The sequence below is a fragment of the Sminthopsis crassicaudata genome, chromosome 6 (genome assembly GCF_048593235.1).
Source record: "Sminthopsis crassicaudata isolate SCR6 chromosome 6, ASM4859323v1, whole genome shotgun sequence".
Classification (NCBI taxonomy): Eukaryota; Metazoa; Chordata; class Mammalia; order Dasyuromorphia; family Dasyuridae; genus Sminthopsis; species Sminthopsis crassicaudata.
The window spans coordinates 12,321,541-12,345,002 of record NC_133622.1 but is presented as its reverse complement, the minus strand read 5'-3'; the positions used below and the strand labels follow the sequence as shown (position 1 = coordinate 12,345,002).

Here is a 23,462-nt window from a genome sequence, read left to right as displayed (position 1 = left end):
CATTTTGCTATTAACTTCCATTTTATGAGTAAGTTCATACCATTCACATTAATTGTTACAATTATTAACTGTGTGTTTCCATTCTCTCTCTCTCTCTCTCTCTCTCTCTCTCTCTCTCTCTCTCTCTCTCTCTCTCTCTCTCTCTCTCTCTCTCTCTCTCTCTCTTTCTCTTCACATATCAAAAGTCTGTTTTGCCTTCCCATTACTACCTCCCTTAACAGCCTTCTATAATAAGCCCCCCTCCCTTTCCCCTCCTACTTCCTTGTAGGATAAGATAGATTGATATATTTAACTGAATGTGTATATTTTTCCTTCTCTGAGTCCATTACGATGAGAGTAAGATTTAAACATTGCTCACACCCCCAATCTTTTCCTCCACTGTCATATCTCTTCCTTTAACACCTTTATTATGTGACATTATTTTTAGTTCTTTCCTTCCTTTTCCAGGTATTATCTCACCCTTTAATTTTTTTTTGTAAATGATCCCATCACAATCATATCAGATCCCTGCCCTCTATCTACATATATTCTTTATGATTGCCCTAATAAAAATAAAGTTCTTAGTAACTGAAATTATTTTCTCATATGGAGATGTAAACATTTTAACTTTATTGATTCCTTGTGATTTCTCTACTTTGTTAAGGAATTATTTTCTTTAGCGAACTTTTGAACTTCCTTTTCAATTCGATCATTTCTATTTCCTGGGGAGTTCTATTCTTCAGTAAAATGTTGTATCCTTTTTCCATTTGTCAAATTATTTTGTTTTCTTTATCATTTTGTGGCTTTTGCCATGTTATTGATTTTTTTTCTTTATTGTCTTGTATCACTCTCATTTCTTTTTAAATTGTTTCCTCTACTTTTATTTGAATTTTAAAATCCTTTTTTGAGCTCTTTCAATAATTTTTTGGTACATTTACATTTACTCTACATTTTCTTTGAGGCTTTGCATGTAATTGCTTAGACAATATTATCTCCTTCTAGGTTTGTATCTTGATCTTCCCTGTTACTTTAGTACTTTTTATGCTCAGGTTCTTTGCTGTTGTTATTTATTCATTTTCCAGCCTATTTCCTGATTTTTATGTTAAAGTTGGGCTCTGCTTGCAGTGTTGTGGGAGCATTGTCCCAGACATTAGGATATTCTTACTATTATTTTCAGAACTATAATTTTTTTGGTTCCTCCAAGATTGTATGATTTAAGAAGTCTGGTCATTGCTCTCTTGATCTGTACTTTTGCCTTTACTCAGGAAGGGACCTTGTCCTCTTATAGCCACCAGTATTAGCACTCCTCCTTGGCCTGTGAGCAGGTTCTCTACTCTTCTGTAGTTGCAATTGGTAATGCTCCCCTGTGCCTTAGAATTAAAACCAGGGTTCCTTCTCCACCATAGCTGAACACTTACCTCCACTCTAGAACCATGATCTAAGCCAGCCTTTGTTATCTGTGGCCTCAAGTGCTATTGTTCCCTTTGATCTTTGGACTGAGGCTTGGAACCATGTATTGGCAATAGAACAGAGTCCTGAACCTTTTACCAGCAAAGGGTCCCTTGAAGTCTCCTTCTGATCCAGTTGTTTGATCCCACCACTCACCAGGGATGGGCTGAGTGCTGCTAAAGCTATTGACAGCCTCAATGCAGCCATCTCCATGGTGTGGCCTGTGGTACCTGTACTGTAGTCTCAGAGTTGGCCACCATCCTGGGGAAAGTGACCTTTCCTGCTGATTTTCTGTTCTCTTGAGCTGGAAAATTGTTTTACCCAAAGTTCTGTTGGTTCTCTCATTCTAGAATTTTATTTGAGATGATAATAGAATGGTTTGGAGGGGGATTCATGAAAGTTTGACTGAGTTCTCTACTCCACCATCTTGACTCTCCTTCCCTCTGATAATTTTTGAGTACAATTTTTTTTCAACAGTCATTCAGAGAATAACTCGTAGATGGAAAAGTTGCAATATTTAGTAGTGATAGATATATTCAATTCTTTTGCCTATTTAGTATATAATATACTTTCTCCAAAATTAAATTAGGTACAGCCCATATTACAAAAAGGGTCAGGAAGAGTCAGAAATTTTATGTTAAAGTCCCAGCTCTCCCACTTATTAGAGTTGTATCAAGAAGCAAATCTCTTTGCTTCTCTGCATTTTCATTTCCAAGTGGGTAAAATCAAAATATTAGTCCAGTTGACTTATATCGCCAGATAGACCATCTCCCATCTCTGTGCCCCTACCATCTCTACCTGGAATTCGCTTTTCCCTTTCATCATTCACATTCCTAGATTCATTAATAGCTCAGCTCAAAGTTTACTTGGTACATAAAGCCTTTCTTAGCTTTACCCCCCCCCAGTGGCTAGTGCTTCCCCCTCCAAAAAATTACTTTTTGTTTATTTGGTAAATACTTATTTTGCATATTTGCTGTCTCCTCCAGTAAAATATGCACTCCTAGAGGGCAGGAAATTGTGTTGTTTTTTTCTTTCATCCCTAGCATCATCCCTGGTACATAAGTAATGAATAAAGCTAGTTGGTTGAGTGATTGCTTGCTCATGGGTTTTCTTTTGCTTTGTAAACCCCAAATCCTCAAGGCTTTCAAAGAAAATAATGACCTTAAAGCACTTTTTAAATTTTAAAGCACTATGTTCACATCAATGATTGTTATTTTGTTGAATAAGCAATTTTATACCCATTATTATTATTGTATGAGCCTTTTTACATTCTGCCTTACCCTCTTATATGGTAGTAGAAATCATAATATTAATAATGATGATGATACTTTAAGGTTTGAAAGGTGCTTTATATAGGTTATTACCTATCGAACCGTCTTTCTATTATTATTTCCCATTTTACAGATGAGGAAACTGTGGGGGGGAAAAAAAAAAAAAAAAAAAGGTTAGATGACTCATCCCAGACCAAGGATCTTTAGGAAATGGAGTTTCTGATCCCATGTCTTAGACCCTACTTAGCCTTCCACCTAATCTATTCCATTGTTCCAGGTACTACATATAAATCCTGCGATCATATTCGGCTGATATGTTTTCCAGAGAACCTGTTGTAAAGCATAGAAATAAGTCTGAAAAAAGAAATTCATTCTGGGGCTTATAGTTTTCCTTTGCCATAGGAAAATTGCATTGTTTTGTGCTTTAAAGGCAGAGGGAAAATCAACCACATCTAAATGACATCTTGAAACAGGAAACATTGAATGGTTTTGTGGGATTGAAAAGCACTAGATTTTTTTTTCCTTGCCATATATGCCCAATCTTCAATTGACAATAAAGCCATGACCCCAAAGTTCACTTGCAAACAATTGTTTTTGGAAGTTAGAATGTGTTTAGGTAGAAACAGTGGTACCCGACCATTTCAGCTCCATCATGGGCAGGAGAGATTTTTGCCAGATGACCTAGGAACCTAAACACCATTTAAATTGTCATCTCTATGGGAGAGATGTTTTCTGGTACCTGGCAAGAGACTATAACATAGTAGCTGTGAGAAACAGCCCACCTAAGTCCTTTCTACACATCCTTCAATCTAACTTTTCCTTAATCTATCTGCTGTGCTAGTGTGAGAAATAATTCATTTGTTAGAATCATATAGGAGAACCCCTGAGCCATGAGCTGCAGATTCGAAGTTCACTTGCTTAATAATACATAGCTGACTAAAGGCCCCCCACATTTGTTTTCCCTTGTCATGGTGACCACACCCAATGTAGCAGAGGTATCTCAACTCCGTGGAAAATCCCCCAATTTATTTTCCTATCTGTGGACTATTCCTTTTTGTCCAACATGAATAGGTGATCATCTTATCACCAATCAGATCACTGACTGTGATAGTTTGTACCCTCATGTCCTCCTGCCTGATTGAAGGAGAAGCTTGTCCATCTTGTGTAGAGATATCCCTTGCTTCATCCAACTCATGACTCTACCTACATCTTATTTTGCTTATTTTAGCTTATGTATCACATGTCAATCATTGGTTAACTGGTTACGTGTGGAGTGCTCTGTGTGGGCTTAATGGGTATATAGTTAAAATTTCCAACAACCACTTTAATCACACACATTAGCCAAACCACAAAGAGGAGCCCTTGAACCAGTAACTGCCTCCATTAGCAGCTATTTAGTTATCACAGAATGGGAGACTTAGGGATACAAAAGGACCTAGACAAATGTTAAGATCCTGAAGTACTAAATGCAGAGACAAGATTGGAATCCAGGTCCCCAAAGCCAAGACTGATTCCCACTCCACTGGACAGATCCAAGTGTTCCCAATTTGCCTTCCAGCCTGAACTAGTCACAGAGCAGTTCCAATGGTCTGATTTGATTATTCCTTTCCAACAGAATATGAGGGAGCCAACATGGCTTTTGCCCCATAATATTGTTTGAACAGGGGGGAAGTCTGTTTAAGTATCAGGGTGAGAAAAGCCACAGGATGCTGGTGTTGCACAATAAAGACCATCCCACTTCTCACTTCTGTTCATTTTACAATTCTACAATTTCTCTCAATATCCAGAGATGAAGGGTCATAGCTCTTCATGGCAGTTGCTTTAAAGTTTCTGTCACCAGCAACAAAATGTTGAACCCTCTTGATCCAGAGGGTTGGTCCTTAGAAGCGCTCTCTCCATTTCCCTCTCCCTCTCTCTCTTCTTCTCTCCTTTCTCCTTCTGTGCTCTCTCTCTCTCTCTCTCTCTCTCTCTCTCTCTCTCTCTCTCTCTCTCTCTCTCTCCTCTCTCTCTCTCTCTCGCTTTCTCTCTCTCTCTCTCTCTCTCTCTCTCTCTCTCTCATCTCTCTCTCTCTCTCTCTCTCTCTCTCTTTCTCTCTCTCTCTCTCTCTCTCTCTCTCTCTCTCTCTCTCTCCTCTCTCTCTCTCTCTCATCACACACTCACACACATACACTCACACACACACACCACACACACACACACACACACACTACTTACACACAAAAATATTTACAGCAGCACTTTTTGTGGGATCACAGAACTAGAAACAAAGTTGATGTCCATCATTTGAGGAACGGCTAAACAAAGTGGGATAATATGGATATGAAGGGAGATCACTGTGTCTTAAGGACCAACAATGTCTACAGAGAGGTATGGAAAGGCACAAGCTGGTGGAAAATGAAATAAGCAGGAAAACAACATGGACAACTATACCCCCCAGAAAGAAAATGACTACCACCAAATAACAATGAAATGAATATTGAGAAATTATAAATACCAGATAGGTCCCCAAGAAAAAATATGAAAATATGATTCTTCCTACTCTTTTGCATAGATAGAGCAGAAGAGATCCATAGGTAGAAAATGTTGCATATATTTACAGTGGGTTTTTTTGCTACATTGATCAGTTTTATTTATTTTTTCTCTTTAAAAAAACAAATCTTTATTATAATGGATGAATCTTGGAGAGATGAAAGAGAAGAGATACAGGAGCAAAATCCAGGTGGTATAAAAACAAAAGATACCAATAAAATCCTATATTTAAAAGTATTGTCACCAAGTAAGCATCACCTCTGAAAGAGATAATGCAGTATAGTAGAAACAGAATTAGAGAAGACAGAAAAATTGGGTCCTTTCCTCTGCCACTTATCAAATCATCTTCTCAAACTTGAGATGTATAGCATTTCAATGTGTAGAAGACAGCAGGAAGGGGTGAACTATATCTTTGGAAGATAGTCACCCCTTTCCACTGTGAGCCCATCAAACATTTAGCTACAATTCTGCTATAATCAGTGTAATTGAAAGCAATCATTGTGCCCTTTTGAAAGCAATAATCCTGTCCTTTTTTCTTCTTCAAGCTGCATTTCTTTGTGTAATATGATTTTAAGGCCCTTCACTCTCCTCTGGATACATTGATATTAGGCTAACAGAAAGGCCAGTTAATTGATATGCAAAGGTCAGCAGCGAATTACAGCTAATCTGGACACTACACAATAGCTGATTGGTTCACACCTTGTTTCCCTTTAACACATGGAAATGCACACTCCCTTTATGCTCCTGAAAAAATAAAATTCTAAAAGGAACAGCTAAATAAGGCCATTTTTTTCTTCTCCAACACAGTTAGAGGTGGACTTTAGATTGAGTTGGACATAATATTGCTGGTTCCTAAAGAACAGTATTACTTCAAAAAGGTGTGTGTGCCTCTCTGTCTGTATATATGTATGTCTGTGTACTGCAGCACAGAGTGGAGAAATTTCCATTGAATTATTTTTTCAAAGCAATGATGGCATGAAAACAGACCTCCTGTTTTAGGTAACATACTGGGTGGGCTCAGTCCAGAATCATCTCTGTTACTATATGTCTATAAATGAGACTTCCCTTCAAAAACAATGAGAATTTATTTCCAACTTTCTGGCCTGTTCTGAACCTAGCTTATAAAAAAAAGAAGCCCACCCTCCATTTTCTTCCAACTTTTTGCTTTTCTTTGCCTGGAAATGAGGCTGGTTTTCTGCAATTAGATTCTTTAGTTGGAGCAGACTTGCAAAGGCACCATGTGCAGTGCTTGTTACAGAACTAGGGAGCTCCTGAAATCTATTTCAGAATGGGTCAAAATTCTGTATGGTGACAGCTAGGGATTCTGGAGAATGTTTGCATAACCCCAGGAGCAGCTGAAGAAGCAGAATCTCACTATCTCAGGAAGGTCCAGGAAATGCAAAATTTAGATTAAATGTTCCCTGGACTTTTGCAACTTATACTTTACTGGGGGGGGGGGGGGGGGGGATATTGTAAAACTATATAACTATACTATACTATACTATACTATACTATACTATACTATACTATACTATACTATACTATATAACTATACATAAGTGCCTTAGAGAGCTAGAAAACAAATGGTGCAACTGTGGGAGAAATAAAATACTGTGAGGAGGGAAAAGAAGGCTTTACAGTTGTAATGGTTCAGATGCTCTCTGAGGTTTCTGGGTATACTGGACCATACCTGATCCTGCGGTTAACCTCCAAGGATCAGGTTCTTGCTTTGGCTTCTATTTCGATTCCAGAAATTCCAGGAATATCTCCTTAATAAAACTTAGATCTGACATAGCTAGAGTTCCCTAAACCTGGATCATAGTTTCTGGAGGGCAGAAACTCTCACAATTTTGCATTTATATTGCAGTATCTAGGATAAGACCTGACACATTCTAGGAACTTGGTAAATGCTTATTGATTGTGGCTTTAGAACATGGGTAGGAATTCAAGAGGCAGAGATGGGGAAGCCAGAGATGATCACCATCTTAGTTTTTAAGGACCGGGCCATGGAAGGATTAGATTTGTTTTATTTAGTTTCAAAGGGCAGAACAAGAAGTCTCTAGTGGACATTGAAAAAGGGCAATGTCAGTTTGGAGGAAGAAAAATCTTCCTAACATTAAAGCTGTCCCGACATGTGGTGGACTACTAGGGGAAATTGTAGGTTCTCTCTCATTTGAGGTTTGACCACTTATTGGGCATTTGTTCAGACTAGACTCATTTATCTTGAGTCTAGAATGAGAAGGGAATAGCCAATGAAATTTAAAAAGATGAGATGACATCAGTCTATGTAGAGTTTTGAATGACAGGGGAAAAAAAAGTAGTTTGCATTTTATTTCATAGGCAATAGGGAATCTAGAAAAGATGAAAGATTTTATAGTAAAAGAGTAACTTGTATATGTGGGGGGCATAATAATTTCTGTAATAATAATGTCTCTAAATCTATGATAATTATACACACACACATGCACACAAAATAGAAAATGTGATATAGATGGAAAATAAGTCTACTTAGGTTTAGAATAAAGTCTCAAGAGAAAATAGGATTGGATTGGATTTGAAAAATGATGTAAGACTCAGTCAATCTCAATTGCAAAATCACCTTTTAGGAATTAGTATTCTCAAAATGATGTTATATGGTTGAGAAATGTGGAAAACATCACTGCCTCCAAAGACTCGGAATTGGAGAGAGACAGAAGAGACACAGACAGAGAGAAAATAGTTATTAAATGCTTATTATATATTGGACACTAAACCAAGTGCTGGGGGATACAAATACAAGTCAGCAGGACAGTCTCAGCCCTAAAGAACTTACCTTCTAATAAGATAAGGAACCAGCTGAGTTTTATCAAGAAAGACATAGACTGAGAATGGGGAATTTGTGGTTTCTGAGAAGAAAAAAAAAAAAAAAGCCTTGTGTCTGCCCGATTTTTCTAATATTCCTCAAAGAAGTGGGCTTGGCAATTGTACCAAGAGCATGTTTTCTCTGGAGAAGGAGGAAGCCTTGATGAATATGTTAGAGTGGCTAGAAATGCCTTCTAGACATATTTTCTAAGTACATTATATATAGTATTACATATGCAATACCAAGATGCTCGCCCCATGTTTTTATAGCCGTTGGTTGTCATTCTGAGGAAGTTGGCGCTACTTAGGATATCATTAAAGTCTTTAGATCCATTGAGTCCCATTTCATAAAGTGCCCACTATGGAGTACCAAATGGGACCCTAATGGTCTGGAAGAGTTAATGTAGCTTCAAAAGCACTTATACATTACTCCCTGGGAGTTTCCTACTTAAGCGCTGAGAGACTCAACCTTCCTAAATACTAAGTGATATATTTAGACAGGCCTGAAGCTCCACTCAGTAGGCTGACAATCTCCTCCAAGTGGGAAGGTGCCAATCTAACCTGCAGAGAAAAGGCACCAAGGTTCCTCTTCCTGAGGACTGCCTTGTGTGGTAATTACCTGATTACTTTATCTAAGAGAACACAATTGCCACAGGCTTTCCCAACCATGAGCCACAGTGCCGGGGGTATCAATCAGCAGCCTAGGAAAAGGGAGCTCATAGAGGGTGATAAACAGAAATGTTGGATGCCTTGTTTCAATGGACACCCAAGGCAGGTAATCTAATTCCAAATCTGCGGCTCTTAATGTGACATTAGGATATCAGCCTTTGAGTCCCACGGGCACATGAAACTCAACAAGTTCAGAACTAAGCTTTTCAGCTTTTGTTTCCTATCCCCAACCTGCTCCGCTTCCTAATTTCCTTATCTCAATTTATGGCACCGCCATATTCCCAATCACCTGAGAGTTACAAGTTTGGACTATTTTTAACTTTCCTTCTACCTTATGTCCCACTCCCAATCCATTGCCAAAACCTATTGATGACATTTCTACAATTTATCTCTTTTTCATTTATTCCCATCATCAGACCCTCATCATCTCTCACCTAACGCTCTTAAATTCTAAGGTCTTTGATCACCGGAACTGTCTTTCTTTTTTCATATTTGTATCCCCAGTGCTTAGCACAATTTTTGACACACAATAGGTGCTTAACAAATGTTTACTGATTGAACTATAGACTATAAACCCATCATAGACTGTGAAAATAAAATTCCTAATTCCTGTGTCTGGTGCCTTCATTTGGCATAGTTAGCTATTGTCTCCTATTCTACAGATAATTCTCTAATTGCTCATTCAAACCCTTATAAATCTGCTTCTAAGTTGCCTCTTGTGTTTTTCAATTACATCATCTCTTGCTGTCTTTCAGACTATGATCAAACTAAACCAACTCCTTGTGTAGAACTTGGTGTTTCTGTATTCTATCCTTCACTATCCCCTTCTATTCCGTCCTACCATTAAAACTCAGAAAAGATCAGATATGATTCAGATACAGCTCAATTCAAAATGAAATTAATTGGTAATTTCCAAAACCCATGAAATCCTATTCTTTATGCTAGACTTTGGTTTTGAGGAAGACCTTCATGATAACCAGTGGAAACCACTATTTTGATACAAATTAGTATCAGGGAGAGCAATAGGAAGCATATATACACACACACATATCCTATGAACAGGAAATAGGAGTTATGTGCTATGGAAATATTGATAGCTAAAGAATCCTGAGCTATTTTTACCAGAAGTAATCCATTGGGATTGCCAGGCTTAGAACATCTTTTTGTAAAAATAAATAAAAATAAATAGGTAAATAACTAAATAAATAGATAAATAAACATTGCACATAGAACAGAAAAATCACCACCTATAAGAGAAATATTTAATATTTCCCACGAAATTTCTCTAAGTTGCAAAAATTAAAAAGTGCGTGAATGTGGAAAAGTTGGTTTATATATCTTAAAGGGAATTCTATATATGGGATATTTTGTAAAAATAATAATGGTAACCTTGGCATCATTTTAATAGGTGTTTTTTTAAGCTAGAATGATTTTTAGATGTGTTAAAGTCATCCTTCTAGAGATTCAAGGGAGCACTGAAATCAGAAAGCTATAACCCTTAATTGTTTAATGGACATCCATATACATATTTTAGAGAAATCTATTCAAGGGGCATTTACTAACCTTTAGAATCTGCCCTATAGTTAAGTGAAATACTTTTAACACTACTGTATTTCTGGAGATAGTCAATCCAGGATATTTTAAAAGATCTTTTTAAGTAAATGGAATAAAGTAAGTTAAAGAATTGATATCCTTTGTGGAGATATCTCATGGAAGTAAATAGTTTTTCTCATCATTCTCATCCTCATCATCATAACATTTATATAGCACCTACTATGTTCCACGTACTTGAAGTTCTTAAAACAATCCTGTGAGGAGGTGCTATTTTTACCCCTATTTTACTGATGAGAAAATTGAAGTAAACAGAAGTGGTTTGCCCAGTCATAAAGCTACTGAGTGCCTGAAGCTAGATTTGAACTCAGGCCCTGTCTCTATCCACTTTTTCACCTAGTTACCTAATCATGATCATTTCTCTCCCCGGCTGTGGAGCCTGTGACTCCCTATTGTCAACTAAATAGAATACAAGATCCTCCTGGCTTTCCAGCTTTACATAATTTGACCTGACTCAACCTCATCAAGATTATGTTGACCTCATTAGCTTCTCAGCAATACTTCTCAAAATAAGCCCTTGACTTCAATTAGGTTTCAACATTGTAGCAGCATACTTTAATAAACATTTCTTTTGTGTCTCTTTTTCCAATCTATAGTGCTATTCTCTGTATTAGCAAATCCTACTCATTTTTAAGACCTGGCTCAATTCAATTTGATTCTACAAACATTCCATTAATCTTTTCCCAACTACTCCAATCCAGATCAGATCAGTCCTTTTTCTCAGCTTCTATTGCACATAATTGCCCTTTTTTCATTTTTCAGGGACCTGGGATTTCTTTGTCATAAGGATTTGCTGATGAAAAAATTCTCTTCCCAAAGTGCAGATCTGCACCCGGTCAGAAATAAATAGTTTTAGTGAATTATCTTGTGACACAATCTTCAAGTGCTATATAAACATTAGATATTATTATTGTTGTTAGCATAGCCAGTGTGTTCTACTTGTTAAACTCCAGTGTCTGTCTATCACCAAGATCAAGAATTAAAATCATCTGTTTGGTGTTCAAACCTGCCATAGTTCCAGTTTTCTTATGCCTTATCACCTCCCTCCACCCTACTTCAAATACTCTGTGATCAAATGATCCCGCCTCCTTGGTGTTCCTCAAACAAGACTGTCCATTTTAGACTCCCTGTTTGTCCCCCACTCCTGGAATTTTCTCCCCCATTATTCTCTGCCCACTGTCATTTCTGGCTTCCTTCAAGTCTCAACTAAAATTCCATCTCCTACAAGAAGCCTTTCCCACCACCCGTCCCCATTCTAGTGCCTTTCCTCAATTTGTCCTGTGTGTATCTTGTTTGTTCATGGTTCACATGTCGCCTCCCTTATTAGACTGCAAGATGCTTGACTGTGGTGCTCCTACTGCCTTTTGCCTCTCTTGCACCTCTTAGCACAATGCCTGGCGCATAGTAGGCACTTAGTAAATGCTGTTGACTGACTATTAAAGAGGAGACTCTGAACACAGCTCTCCTCACTACTTAACATTGCTTCCCTCTTAATTGTTCTTAAAATGTTTGTTGAGTTAAATCTCGTCGCCAAGACCCAGTGATGTTTGAAAAGATCTGCTAGTCTGATTCAAGCCATCATCACAGCTCACTTAGACTATCACAATACTCTGTGTCCCCTCTCCAATTTGTTTTTGAGATTGCTGAGGAAGTGTTTCTTAGTTGCTAAGGCACAAAATGTCAGTGTGTTACTAGCCTGAAAGGACTCTGGGGGCTTGCCACCATCTCTCAGATAAAATACACTCTTCAGCCTGGTATTTAAAGCTCCCCGCCTGCCTTGTCTGATTTATTTCATATTGCTGTGATTGTGCATGCCATATTACAACACCATTTACAACACCACACACAGCCCTCCAGCTTCAGCTCCTTGGCTTTGCACCAGCTACCTGGCCCCCAGACCTCACAGGCACTTTCTTTTACTCTGGAAGTACTTAGTTTTCTATAAGCGTCAACTCACACTGATCAGAAGCAGTATAGTGTAGTGGAAAGATCACTAGGGGTGGCATCCTTAAGAGACTGTATTCAGAGCCAGCCCTGGCCCTTAATATCTCTGTGCTCATGGGCAAATCATTTATTCTGTCAAACCCTCAATTTCCTCATTTGTAAAATGGGCATGATAATAACAGAACCTTATTTCACAGGATTGTTTTGAGAAGCAAATGAGAATCTGAATGGGATGTTTTATGTGAATATCAGATGCTCACTAGATGTGTGATCTAGGAAATCTATCTATTAAGTGGGGACTTCCCAGATTTCCATAAGGATCAAATGAAGCAATAGCCCAGTGCTTAGCACAGTAACTGGTACATAGGAAATGGTATGTAAACATTAGTTCGTATTCTTATTATAAAGGCAAGGATCATGATTTACCTAAATTTGATACTTCCCTGAGTGCCTGGCCCAGGACTCTGAACAGAAGATGCACTTGACAAGTGGTGTTGGGACTTGTGAGTTTATTGGTACGGAGAATTCTTGCATGGGGAAAATCCTTTACCTACCTTGGACAGCAACTTTTCTCCAGTCTCTAATCTGAAGGAAGCAGTGTAAAAAGGTGGTCTGAGAGTCTGGTTGTAAATAGTGGTGCTGCTATAATCTCTTCTTTGTATGAATTTGGGCCAGTCATTTCATCCCCGTAGTTTCCTCATCTTTAAAATGAAGTAGTTGGATTGGATGGCTTCTAAGCTCCCGAGATCTTCAGGAGTTGCCTAGCCCTCTGAGAGATTGGGATGCTCCAGAATACCACAGACAGCATGTGACAGACAAGACTTGAATCTAGGTCTTCCTGGTTGCCAAGCTGGCTACCTAAAAGGATTCTCTCTAGTCAGCTTTTTATTCATGATCCCCTACTATGAGATATGTATGTGCGTATATATATATATGTGTGTGTGTGTGTATGTGTGTATGCATACATATATGAATATTTATATATATGCACATACATTTATATAGACATATACGTGCACATAGACACATGTACATACCTGTATACTCATGCAACACATATGTGTATATTTATATATGCATGTGGATGCGAATACATGTATACATGTATCCATTTCTATATGCATCCCTATACATGCTTATTTATATAGACATATGTTTATACTTGTATATGTGTACATATCTGTCTATATACTTTGCCTACAGCCCTCTTAAAGAATGTGCTTAATAAATGAACTGTTTGTTGAGTGAATAAACTCTAATCCTCTCAGGAGATAACAAAAATAATGCTTTAAATTTTCCAAATTATTCATAATGATAAAAAAAGAAAATGCTTCTGCTTCCAAAATAAGAGTCAGATTCTCAACAGATAAACAGGTAGGACCATAATGTAGGTCTTTCTCCTTCCCTCTTGACTCTTTCCAAAATACACTATCTAATGTGCTTGGACTAAGGCTCCATATTTATCGAGTGTTTCCCAGGCACTGTCCTGGGTTTTATGAAAGATGCCAAAGTTTAAAGCAAAAAGCTCATTTTCTGTTGGAATTTAGAGTGCGAGAAAATAGACATAGATAGACATGAAAAGGATAATCAACAATCAAAGTGTCAGTTGACTGATTCAACCACCAGATTTTCCAGGAGTTGAGATAGCAAAGCACAACATGAACTCAACTAGTTAAGTTTCATTTAAGTTCTGTGACATTGATCTTGTACTTAAACCACTAAATATATTATATCCCATTCGATCTTCACCAGAATCCTGAGAGGCAACTGCTCAATCTTGAAGCAACTAAGAATGAGGGAAATTAAGTGACTTCCATAGAGTTACACAGTTAAACTAGTCAATGCCAGAGGCAGGATTTGATACCGAGTTTTCCTGACTCTAAATACAGTGCTGTCCACTCAGTCCATGGGAGAATGTAAGAAAGCCAGAATGGGAATTAAGAAAACTCTATTAGGTTTGGAACTCCTCCTCTAATTATGTGTGACTGTAGGCAGTGGAACCTCAGTTTCTTGATTTGTACATCTAGGGAGCTCTTCTCAGTCTGGCTGTACTTCAGTGATGTCACATTGGAATAGTGGGGAGGGCCCTAATATGTGTATCTATGGATCCCTGCAGGCTGGAGAGACTTAGTTTTCAAAATGGACGGGTCCCTAGGTTTTATTGTATTTCCATTCGTTTTATTATGTTTCCCAATTACATTCTAATGGGGAGAGTTGCTGACCACATGCGGGCCAGAGACACTTGTGAGACACCTCTGGTGGGATGGAGCGAACATGGACTTAGAGACCCGGGCGGGTCATTTCCTGGCTCTCAAAGTCAGTTTCCTCCTCTCTAAAATGAGGGTTCACTCCATGATGTACAAAGTCTGCAAACTCTCCACTTCAGTGATGATCTTTGACCTCTGAAAGTGCTTCCAGCAGGAAGCGCTGTGATCTAACGTGAAAGTGGCCTTTGAAGACTAGATGAGAGTCAGGTAATAGATGAGTGTCTCCAGGTGGCCCACGGGCGCTCCCGGACTTGGCTGGGTTCTGTGGTTATCCCCACCGGGAGGAGGCTGGTCCTGAGGCGGGGGACTGGAAAGCGGGACTGATTGTGCGTAAGGGATCCCGGCGGCCCCTGGCTGCATCCATGTTGCTGCTTCATGGGTGGAAGGCTCCCCCGCTTCCAGGGGTCCTCAGAGACAGAAAACACGAGAGGGGACGGACAGGAATCCTGGGAAGTTGCCTCGCTGGCTTAAGTCTCGGACGGTAGACCGAGTGAAACTTCCTCCTCTCTCTTCCCTGTGCTGATTAAGGATCCCCAAGCCCACGGGGTTCACGTCTTCTCCGCCCCTCCCCCATTTGTGAACTTGCCAGCCACCCTGAGGTTGTCCAAGCCTCCAGATGAGAGCCCGGGGACTGGGAAGCCTGTGGGGTGGGGCCCCAGCGGAGTCTGCCGAGGGGTCGGGGAGGGGAAGGGGCTGCTGCAGCTGCCGCCATCAGCCCCGGGGGGGTTTCTGTTTGCGGGGAAGGAGCTGGCGGTGAGGGAGAGCAGCCGCCTTCTGCAAATGGGCGTTCGCCAAGCCCCGCACGCGCGCACACACGCAAAATAGTGTGGAAGCAGCTCGCCCCGGACTCGCCCCGCCGGCTGTGGGAGCGCTAGGATGCGCAGCGCCGGGAGCGGCGTGCTCTCCAGTGCAAGTTGGCTGCGAGTGCTTCTCATTGCCACTGGCACGGCGAAGTCTCCGCTTGGGCAGCAGCGCTTTTCCCGGACGCCCCCGATGCCCGCCGAGCCCGAGCTCGGGGCACCTGGGCCGAGCGCAAAGGCAGCCGCGCCGCTGCCCTAGGCAGATGGGCAGAGAAGCCGGGGAGGCCGGCCCCCGCCCGGGATCGCCCCTCCGCGAGCCCCGTCTGCCCCCCGCCCCCCGCTCTCCGCGGCCGCTCCGGAGCCTGGAATGATCTGGCCGCTGGGAGAATGTTGACTTTAGAGTGGGAGTCGGAAGGACTGCAAACAGTGGGTATTGTTGTGATTATATGTGCGTCTCTGAAGCTGCTTCATTTGCTGGGACTGATTGATTTTTCGGAAGGTAAAGAGGCTGCGCACAGTGGGGGCTTTTTCGGTTCGGGATCGGGCCGGCCAAAGTTGAGGCAAAGTTTGGCGTGAGCGTGTTCCGCGTGTGCGAGCGTGTGCTGGTGGCTGCTTGTGGGAGACCCTGACCTGTCAGACCCCCACCCCCGGCGGCGCGCCTCTGCCCCACAGGCAGCTCCCGGGCTGGAGACCCCAGAGCGTGCTGGGAACGCTCCCCAGGCCAGCGGCCGCCCCCTCCCCCCCGGCGCCTCTGCCCTACAGGCAGCTCCAGGGATAGGGACCCCAGAGCGTGCTGGGAACGCTCCCCGGGCCAGCGGCCGCCCCCTCCCCCCCGGCGCCTCTGCCCCACAGGCAGCTCTCGGGCTGGGGACCCCAGAGCGTGCTGGGAACGCTCCCCCGGCGGGCGGCCGCCCCCTCCACCCTGCGGCGCCTCTGCCCCACAGGCAGCTCTCGGGATGGGGACCCCAGAGCGTGCTGGGAACGCTCCCCCGGCCGGCGGCCGCCCCCTCCCCCCCAGCGCCTCTGCCCCACAGGCAGCTCCGGGGCTGGGGACCCCAGAGCGTGCTGGGAACGCTCCCCGGGCCAGCGGCCGCCCCCTCCCCGCGTTCAGCTCAGGCGTAATTCTGTGTGATCTCGGAGGCGAGGTACTCGGTTAGCCAACGCCAAGCAGGGGCATGGGAGGCGGAAGGGAAGGGGACGTAACCCCGAGAGCCTCTGGCTCGGCTCCGGTGTCCGATCCCTGTAGTTGCCACCCGAAACTTAGCCCTTTGCAGGGGGGTGAGGGGGGTGGAGAGGTGCCTTCCGAACCCACGGGCTTTGTTCGTCTCCTGGGTCAGAGCGCACCTGCCCGAATCCAAGAGTCGGGAAACCCTTCGCTCTGGTTAATGATATGACCTTTACTTTTGCTCTTGTGAAAAATATTTGTTCTACAAAGATCTGACCCAAACAGTGCTATTCTCCTGAAGTTTGCCCGGACCAGCTTTTTAAAAAATTTGTTCCAGCCACCCTTGAAACAGCAGGACTTGTGAAAAATAGCATGCAAATCCCAGTAATTGAGGGTGAATTCTGCACCTGGGCTGTTTCTCTTCCCACCGGAGATTGCTCTAGCTAATTTTTTCCTTCCATGATGGGATCCTTTAGCATCCTAGGTAAAATCATTCCTCTTACACAGTGCTTCCCCATAAATGATGAGTTGGGAAAGCTTCCCCATCACGAGTGGGGGGGGGGGCGGGTCACATAAATGAGTTTCGTTTTGTTTTCAAATGCTTGCCACCACAGGTGCTAAGATGACATTATCCCCAGAGAAATCCTGTAAAAAATGTTGCTCATTTTAACATATGTATAGATACAGATATAGATAATTAACAACACCTATATTGTGGTTTGCACGCACACACCCATTTTAAATCCTATTTTCTTTAGATTGCTTATTTCTAACCGGGAAGGAAAGAAAGAAGGTCTTATCACTGCAAATTCTGGAAAGAAACAAGGTCTTATCACTGCAAATTCTTATCTCCTCTCAACTACTCTAGATCTGTGACAAGTCCTAATCACACTTGAGAATAATATTACAAAGGGATGGGGGGAGGGAAAGGCCAGAACTTATTTTCTTCCTTTTCTGATATTACACAGTAATTTAATTGAAGTACTAGAGGAAAAAAAATTACATAATCAGACTTCTTTCAGTGCCCCAAACCAAGAGTGTACTCTTCAGAGGTCTCGGGCCCAGCACATTAGTTTCTATAGCTCAATAAAATTCCAAGTGGGGAAGATGACATCTTGCTATGGAAAACCTTGCTAGTGATTGCATTTGGAGAAAGTTTTTTGGTATTTTATTGCTCCTGTGCTGTTTTAGCCTCCACATCCCTATTCCCTTGGTGACTGCACTTCAGAGGCAGAAGCAGCAATTTCTATATATTCTAACATCTCCCATGGAACTTGAGAAAGGGAACTTTCACATCAGTGTAATATCAGGTGTGTTTTTTTTTTTTAATAATGTCACTAGTGATAGTATATGGTTCAGAAATTGACTATCACAAGTTCCCAGCCATTGGGAGTGACTTGGCTTTTCATCTCCCCTGAAGGATGTCTTTATTTCAGGCAGTTTACCCTGTAGGAGGTTTTCAAAGGCAATCATTCTGGCAGTTAGAAAGTTGACCTGGTGCTCCTGATTCAAATATTCTAACTCTTCATCTATCCTTCAGAGAAGCATTTCTCCCTAATTTCTTTCTTCTGTAGTTCCAAAGCCATTTGTTCAGTGCTTATTTTGATCCTTACTTCCCCGCCCCCTACATTCTATTGAAGTTATCTGAATTTGTCTTATCTCTTCTACTCAGGTATAAACTGCTGGAGGGCAAGAACTAATTTTATTGATTTTGAAATCCTTTAGATCATCTTCTGTCCATAGTAATGATTGAATGGATGACTTGAACTGAGTTAAAAAGTTAGTCTGTAGAATACTTCTGTGTAAATTCAAGATTTATAATAAATGTAAGGATAAGGCAGCATAGATTGGTGTTACTATAAAATGATTAGGGAAAATATCCGAGCACAGTCATACTTTCGTGTGAGAAACATTTATGTTTCATTTAAATAAAAATTTTATGTCAGCAAAGTGTCTTTTTGTCCCTATAATACTAGAAATGCAGGTTTTCCAAAATTGAAAGTAAGTGGTAAGGGATAAGATAATGATGCTAATGAGATTTTTCTCTAATTATTTTAGTTTCCTACACATAGTGACTCACTAATAATGGGAAAAGGAATGAATGCTGCAAGACTGTTGCCCATTATTGTGCAAATAAACTAAAATATTTTCCCCCTAAGAAATGTGGTAAATTACTACCTTCTCCCTTAAAATTATTTTTAAAATAAAAATTATATCTTTGCTCCCTATACACTCCATAAAATTCAATTAAGAGAAAAAAAAAAAGTTTGTTCAACTTCTAATGAGAAAACAAAGAAGAAACCTGGAACTTTTCTTTCTACGTATGGCAGGTGGATTTTGGAGTAGTTCTAATAAGCAAAAGCCACATCCTGAATAGAGGCTAAATTTCATCTTCTTAAATTTTATTCCCCTCAACAAGCTCTACAATTCAGTTATACTGCCTACAAATCAGTCCTTACTCCTGATGTTCCATCCTCCAGCTCTGGCCTTCTGCACCAGCTGTCCTTAATACCTGGGGACTTCTGCCTGTTCATTGCTTGTGTGGTTTCATACAGAATCCAATTTTTTTTGGTTAAAATTTTTATATTTGTTGAAAACTGATGAGGACAGGGACCATCTTTTGCCTTTTTTTCTATCCTCCCTGTTTAGCACAAACAGCTGGAATGGGTTCGGTCATTTCAATCATATCCAACTCTTTGTGGCCCCATTTGGGTAGTTCTTGGCAGAGATAGTGGAATGGTTTGGTATTTCCTTCTCCAGCTCATTTTATAGAGGGGTAAACTGAGATAAACTGGGTTAAGTGACCTGTTTAGGGTAACACAGCTAATAAATGTCTGAAGCCAGATTTGAACAGAAAAAGATAAATTTCCTGATTACAAGCCCAGTGCTCTATCCACTTCTCTAGCTACTACTTCTATCTGCCCATTTACTTGTCTCTTTTTTGGTGACTTCTTTCAAGATTCAGCTCACCTTTTCCAGAGAAATCTTTCTAAGTCTCTGAGCTTCTGAGATTAGTTCACATCTATCTTGTCCATATCTTAGTATGTACCTAGTTAGGTATCTGTCATCTCCTCCTTTAGAAGGCAAGCTCTATGTGGGCAAGGACTTTTTTACTATCAAAGTTTGTGAATAGGTTCTTTTTTTGTCTTTTGTTTTGTTTTTGCCTTTTTTTGTCTCTGTAGTGTTTGGCATAGTGCTGCAACATAAATTTGGGGCTTTTTTGTTTTCTTTTTAAGATTGACTTGCAGCATTGAGTTACTAATTCATTTGTAGGAACTGCTGGGTAATCCGATGTTTCCAGATATTATCCAATATTAGAGATTGCACGATTACTTTGTAACTTACAATTGAAAAGCCTCCAGTTTCTTTTAGGAACCTCAAGTTACGTGTAGTCTCCTGCGGCAGAATGTGTCTTCATGAGAAGTCTCTTAAGACTTGTCTGTGAGATTTCAGCTTTATATTCTACAAGACATTTCATCAAAAGCACATTGGCTACTCTAGGAGTCCACCAGAAACTACAGAAGCCCAGCTCCCTTCTGCTTTGATCTGGCTGGGATGAAATGTTTTTCAAGTTCCATAGCAAGAGGAAAACCTGGAATAAAGTAGCGGAAAGAAGGAAGGAAAAGAGGGAAGAGGGGAGGGGAGAAAAAGCTTCAAATTTATTTTTAGGGAGAATGGTGAGATTAGCTTTGAAGGAGACCTTTTACCTAGTCAAGGTATAATTCAAATAATCAATATTTATCGGGCTCCTGCCATTGCAAAACACAAATCCCATGTGATATGTCATTGGTTCCTTTAGAAGAATTTTTTTTTAATGTTTAGCTTCTTTGAGAGAATTTCTCTAGTTGTGAGGTGAAAGATTGACATAAATCTTAAAGCTATATGCACCAGAATATAAATGAAATGGCCACTTGACTTAGAACCTAAAGGCATATTGAAATCCATAGACATACATCTAGTAAATAAGAAAGCAAGGACAAAACTTTCACCTTTCTGACCCTCTGTGACACTGGCTTCCTTGCTGTTCTTCACATCCAACACTCAATTCTATCTAATTTTCCTGACTGCCCCTGTGTCTGAGATGTTCTATCTCCTCAACTATATTTCCTGGATGCCTTGGCTTCTTTCAAGCATCAAATCAAGTCCCACCTTCTGCAAAAGCATTTCCCGAAAAAAAATAAAAAAATAAAAATAAATTTAAAAATTAAAAATTAAAAAAAAAGCATTTCCCGGACCTCTACAAGGCTACTTCCTTCCCTGTAGGGTTATGTCCAATTTATCCCATCCATTCCTCATTTATATAGTTATTGGTTTGTCATCTCATCTATAAGATTAGGGGCTTCTTGAGAGCAGAAACTTTTTGATTTGGTTTTGCTTTTGGTCTTTGGTAGATTTTTCCCCTATATCTTCAGTGTTTAGCAGTGTCTGGAATAGACTGGGCACTTGGGCATTTACCAAATGCTTTTGATTTGACTCAGTTGCCTTATCAAACAATTAATAAACATTTCTTAACTTGCCAGACTTTGTACTAGGTGCTAGGGGAAATGAAAGACAAAAAGATTGGATAAAGCATATATATAGCTCTAATCATGATTCCTTGGAAAAAGAAATGGTAGTCCTGGAGCCCAAGGGTACAGAAATTTTGGGCATAATCTAAAAGTTTGGAATCTCTCATAAGGAGCAGGGGTGCAGTGATATCAACCTTTTCTTGTCTACTAAAGATTTTAATTTTTCTTTCTTCTGAAACCATTTGTTCTCTTCTACAATGGAGAAACATCTGTGGTAGCTTTTTTTAAAAGTATTATTGAAGTTTTCAGCTGAATTTCATCTCAGTACCCAGATTAGTAAAATGATCTATAAAGAATTTCATTGAACAATCTACTAAAGGAAGAACACTGATTTTTTTTGTTCTCCTTTGGGTTTCCACAACAGCCCAGGAGCTAGTGTCCCTCTTCCTACCCAAACTGTGCTGGGGTGTAGAAAACATTTGTCCAGTTGTCTCAACACCCTTAACAAAGTGTCTCCTCTCTCCTTCTTTTCAAACTACATAGCCCATGCTCAGCTGATGACTGGGTAGAAATTAAGCCATATGTATTTGAGATATTGAAAACAAGCCATTCGATCATAAGTCAATGCTGAATTCAAACTCTAGCTTTTCAATTTGAGTAGCACATCTTGCCAATGTCCTTCTGATCAAACTACCTGGCCATAAGTGGAACTGTTTCTGGTGATAGCTTTATTTGTCTAGAGTCACAACAAATGACCTGAAGACCTATAGCAAGGATTGCAATGTGCTTTGTATAAATTATTATATTTGATCCTTAAAATAGTCCAATGAAGCATGTGCTACTGATATTCTCCCCATGTTACAAAGGAGGAAACTCAAACCTCTAAAAGCTTCAGAGATTTGTTCAGTATCACACGAACAACAGTAGAGACAGGTTTGACCTTAGACATTTCCTATTTCCAAATTCACGGTCCTTCTGACTTTACCACACTCCCTCTACAACAAATACTATTGTTTCCCTAATCAGTAACTTAGTAAAAAGTAGACCTAAAACAAATTCACATGCACTTTCAGCATTGTGTGACCAATTTATTATACTTAAACTTAATGCTTTGCAAACCCTTCTTCTGAAGGGCTCTTCTGTGTTTTTATTTGATCTTATCTGTGACCAGACGTCTATACCACTTCCTGATCTTCTCCATATCCGGATGCTTACTCCTTGACCATCATCATCATCCTCATATCCCCATCTCCACAATTTTGGGCTCTGCCTTTAGGGCTCCCCAACTCTGAGAGGAGAGCCTTTTGCCTTATCATTCTTGAGCCAGATCTCTCCAACAAGACTGCATCCAAACCATCTCATCCTATCCCCTCAAGCCCCATTTTATGTATTCTCTTTGCCCTTTAGAACATAAGACAACAGGACTATTTTAATCACTTTATATCGCCAGAATTTAAAGTGGAGTCTGATGCAAAATGAGTTCTTAATAAGTGTTCTAGCAAACCACTTTAGAAGAATTAGATGTCTTACTTATATTGATCAAAGAATGACTTCTTTGGGCTGGCCTGTCTCCTCAAAGTCCCATGAGTGAACCATGCTCCTTCCGAATTGCATGCTTCTGTTGCTTACCTTATCTCAGATTATCTCCATTTTTGTATTCTTGTCCAGCTTTCAAGGCTCCGTTCATGATGTTTCACCACAAAACCTTACTTGATTGTTCCATCTTTCATCCCTCTCAAATTCCTATGGTGCTTATAGTCAGAATCACAAACTTTAAACTATTTAATTACCTGTCCTTTGTATTGAAATGTCATTGTGTTGAAAGGGTTAAGAATTCTTTCTTCATGTTTGTAAACTTCTTAGGGTCAGGAACTAGATTTTACATTCCTTTTCCATACCCACCATCATCTAGCCTAACACTGAGCAGAGATACATAGATAAGGAGATATTTAAATATGTATATATTTATACCTATATTTATGTATATATCTATAGATGTATATATAGATATATACATACATATATGTATATTTGGACCTATTATCAATCTATATATAGATATAACCTAACCTTATATATCTATAAATCTATATAGAGATAGATTTATATATATATATATATATATACACACACACATATATGTATATGTGTGTATGTGTATATATACAATTCACACACATATATGGTACACAATATATATTGTTTATTCCTTTTTATGTTTTCCAGCTAAGTTAATCTGAATCTGGTCATAGGAGACTTCTGAATAAAGCTTTGAGTGCTGAGAAATTTAAATTTGCTGATTCACTGAATGTTTAATTCAGCCAGGATAAAAGGTTTTGTTTTGTCTTGTTTTGTTCCCTTTCTTCTCTATTCTATGCTGCTCTAGCAGATAAATTGGAATATTTTGAAGAGGTCTATTTTCTTCTCAA

General features: G+C 40.1%; 1 protein-coding gene across 5 annotated transcripts in view; it reads left to right on the top strand.

Moving 5' to 3' along the window:
• KCNIP4 (potassium voltage-gated channel interacting protein 4) overlaps positions 1–23,462 on the top strand; it is a 1,054,021-nt gene that overhangs the window by 829,413 nt on the left and 201,146 nt on the right. The window contains exon 1 of one of the 5 annotated variants that reach the window (XM_074274532.1): positions 15,423–15,859. The exons of 3 other annotated variants lie outside the window; for them this stretch is intronic. In XM_074274532.1, the coding sequence (XP_074130633.1) occupies positions 15,748–15,859 (112 nt within the window). In that variant the 5' untranslated portion in view covers positions 15,423–15,747. Of the gene's footprint in view, positions 1–15,422; positions 15,860–23,462 lie in introns of those variants that run through there. One more of the 5 variants, XM_074274534.1, reaches the window with a different exon arrangement.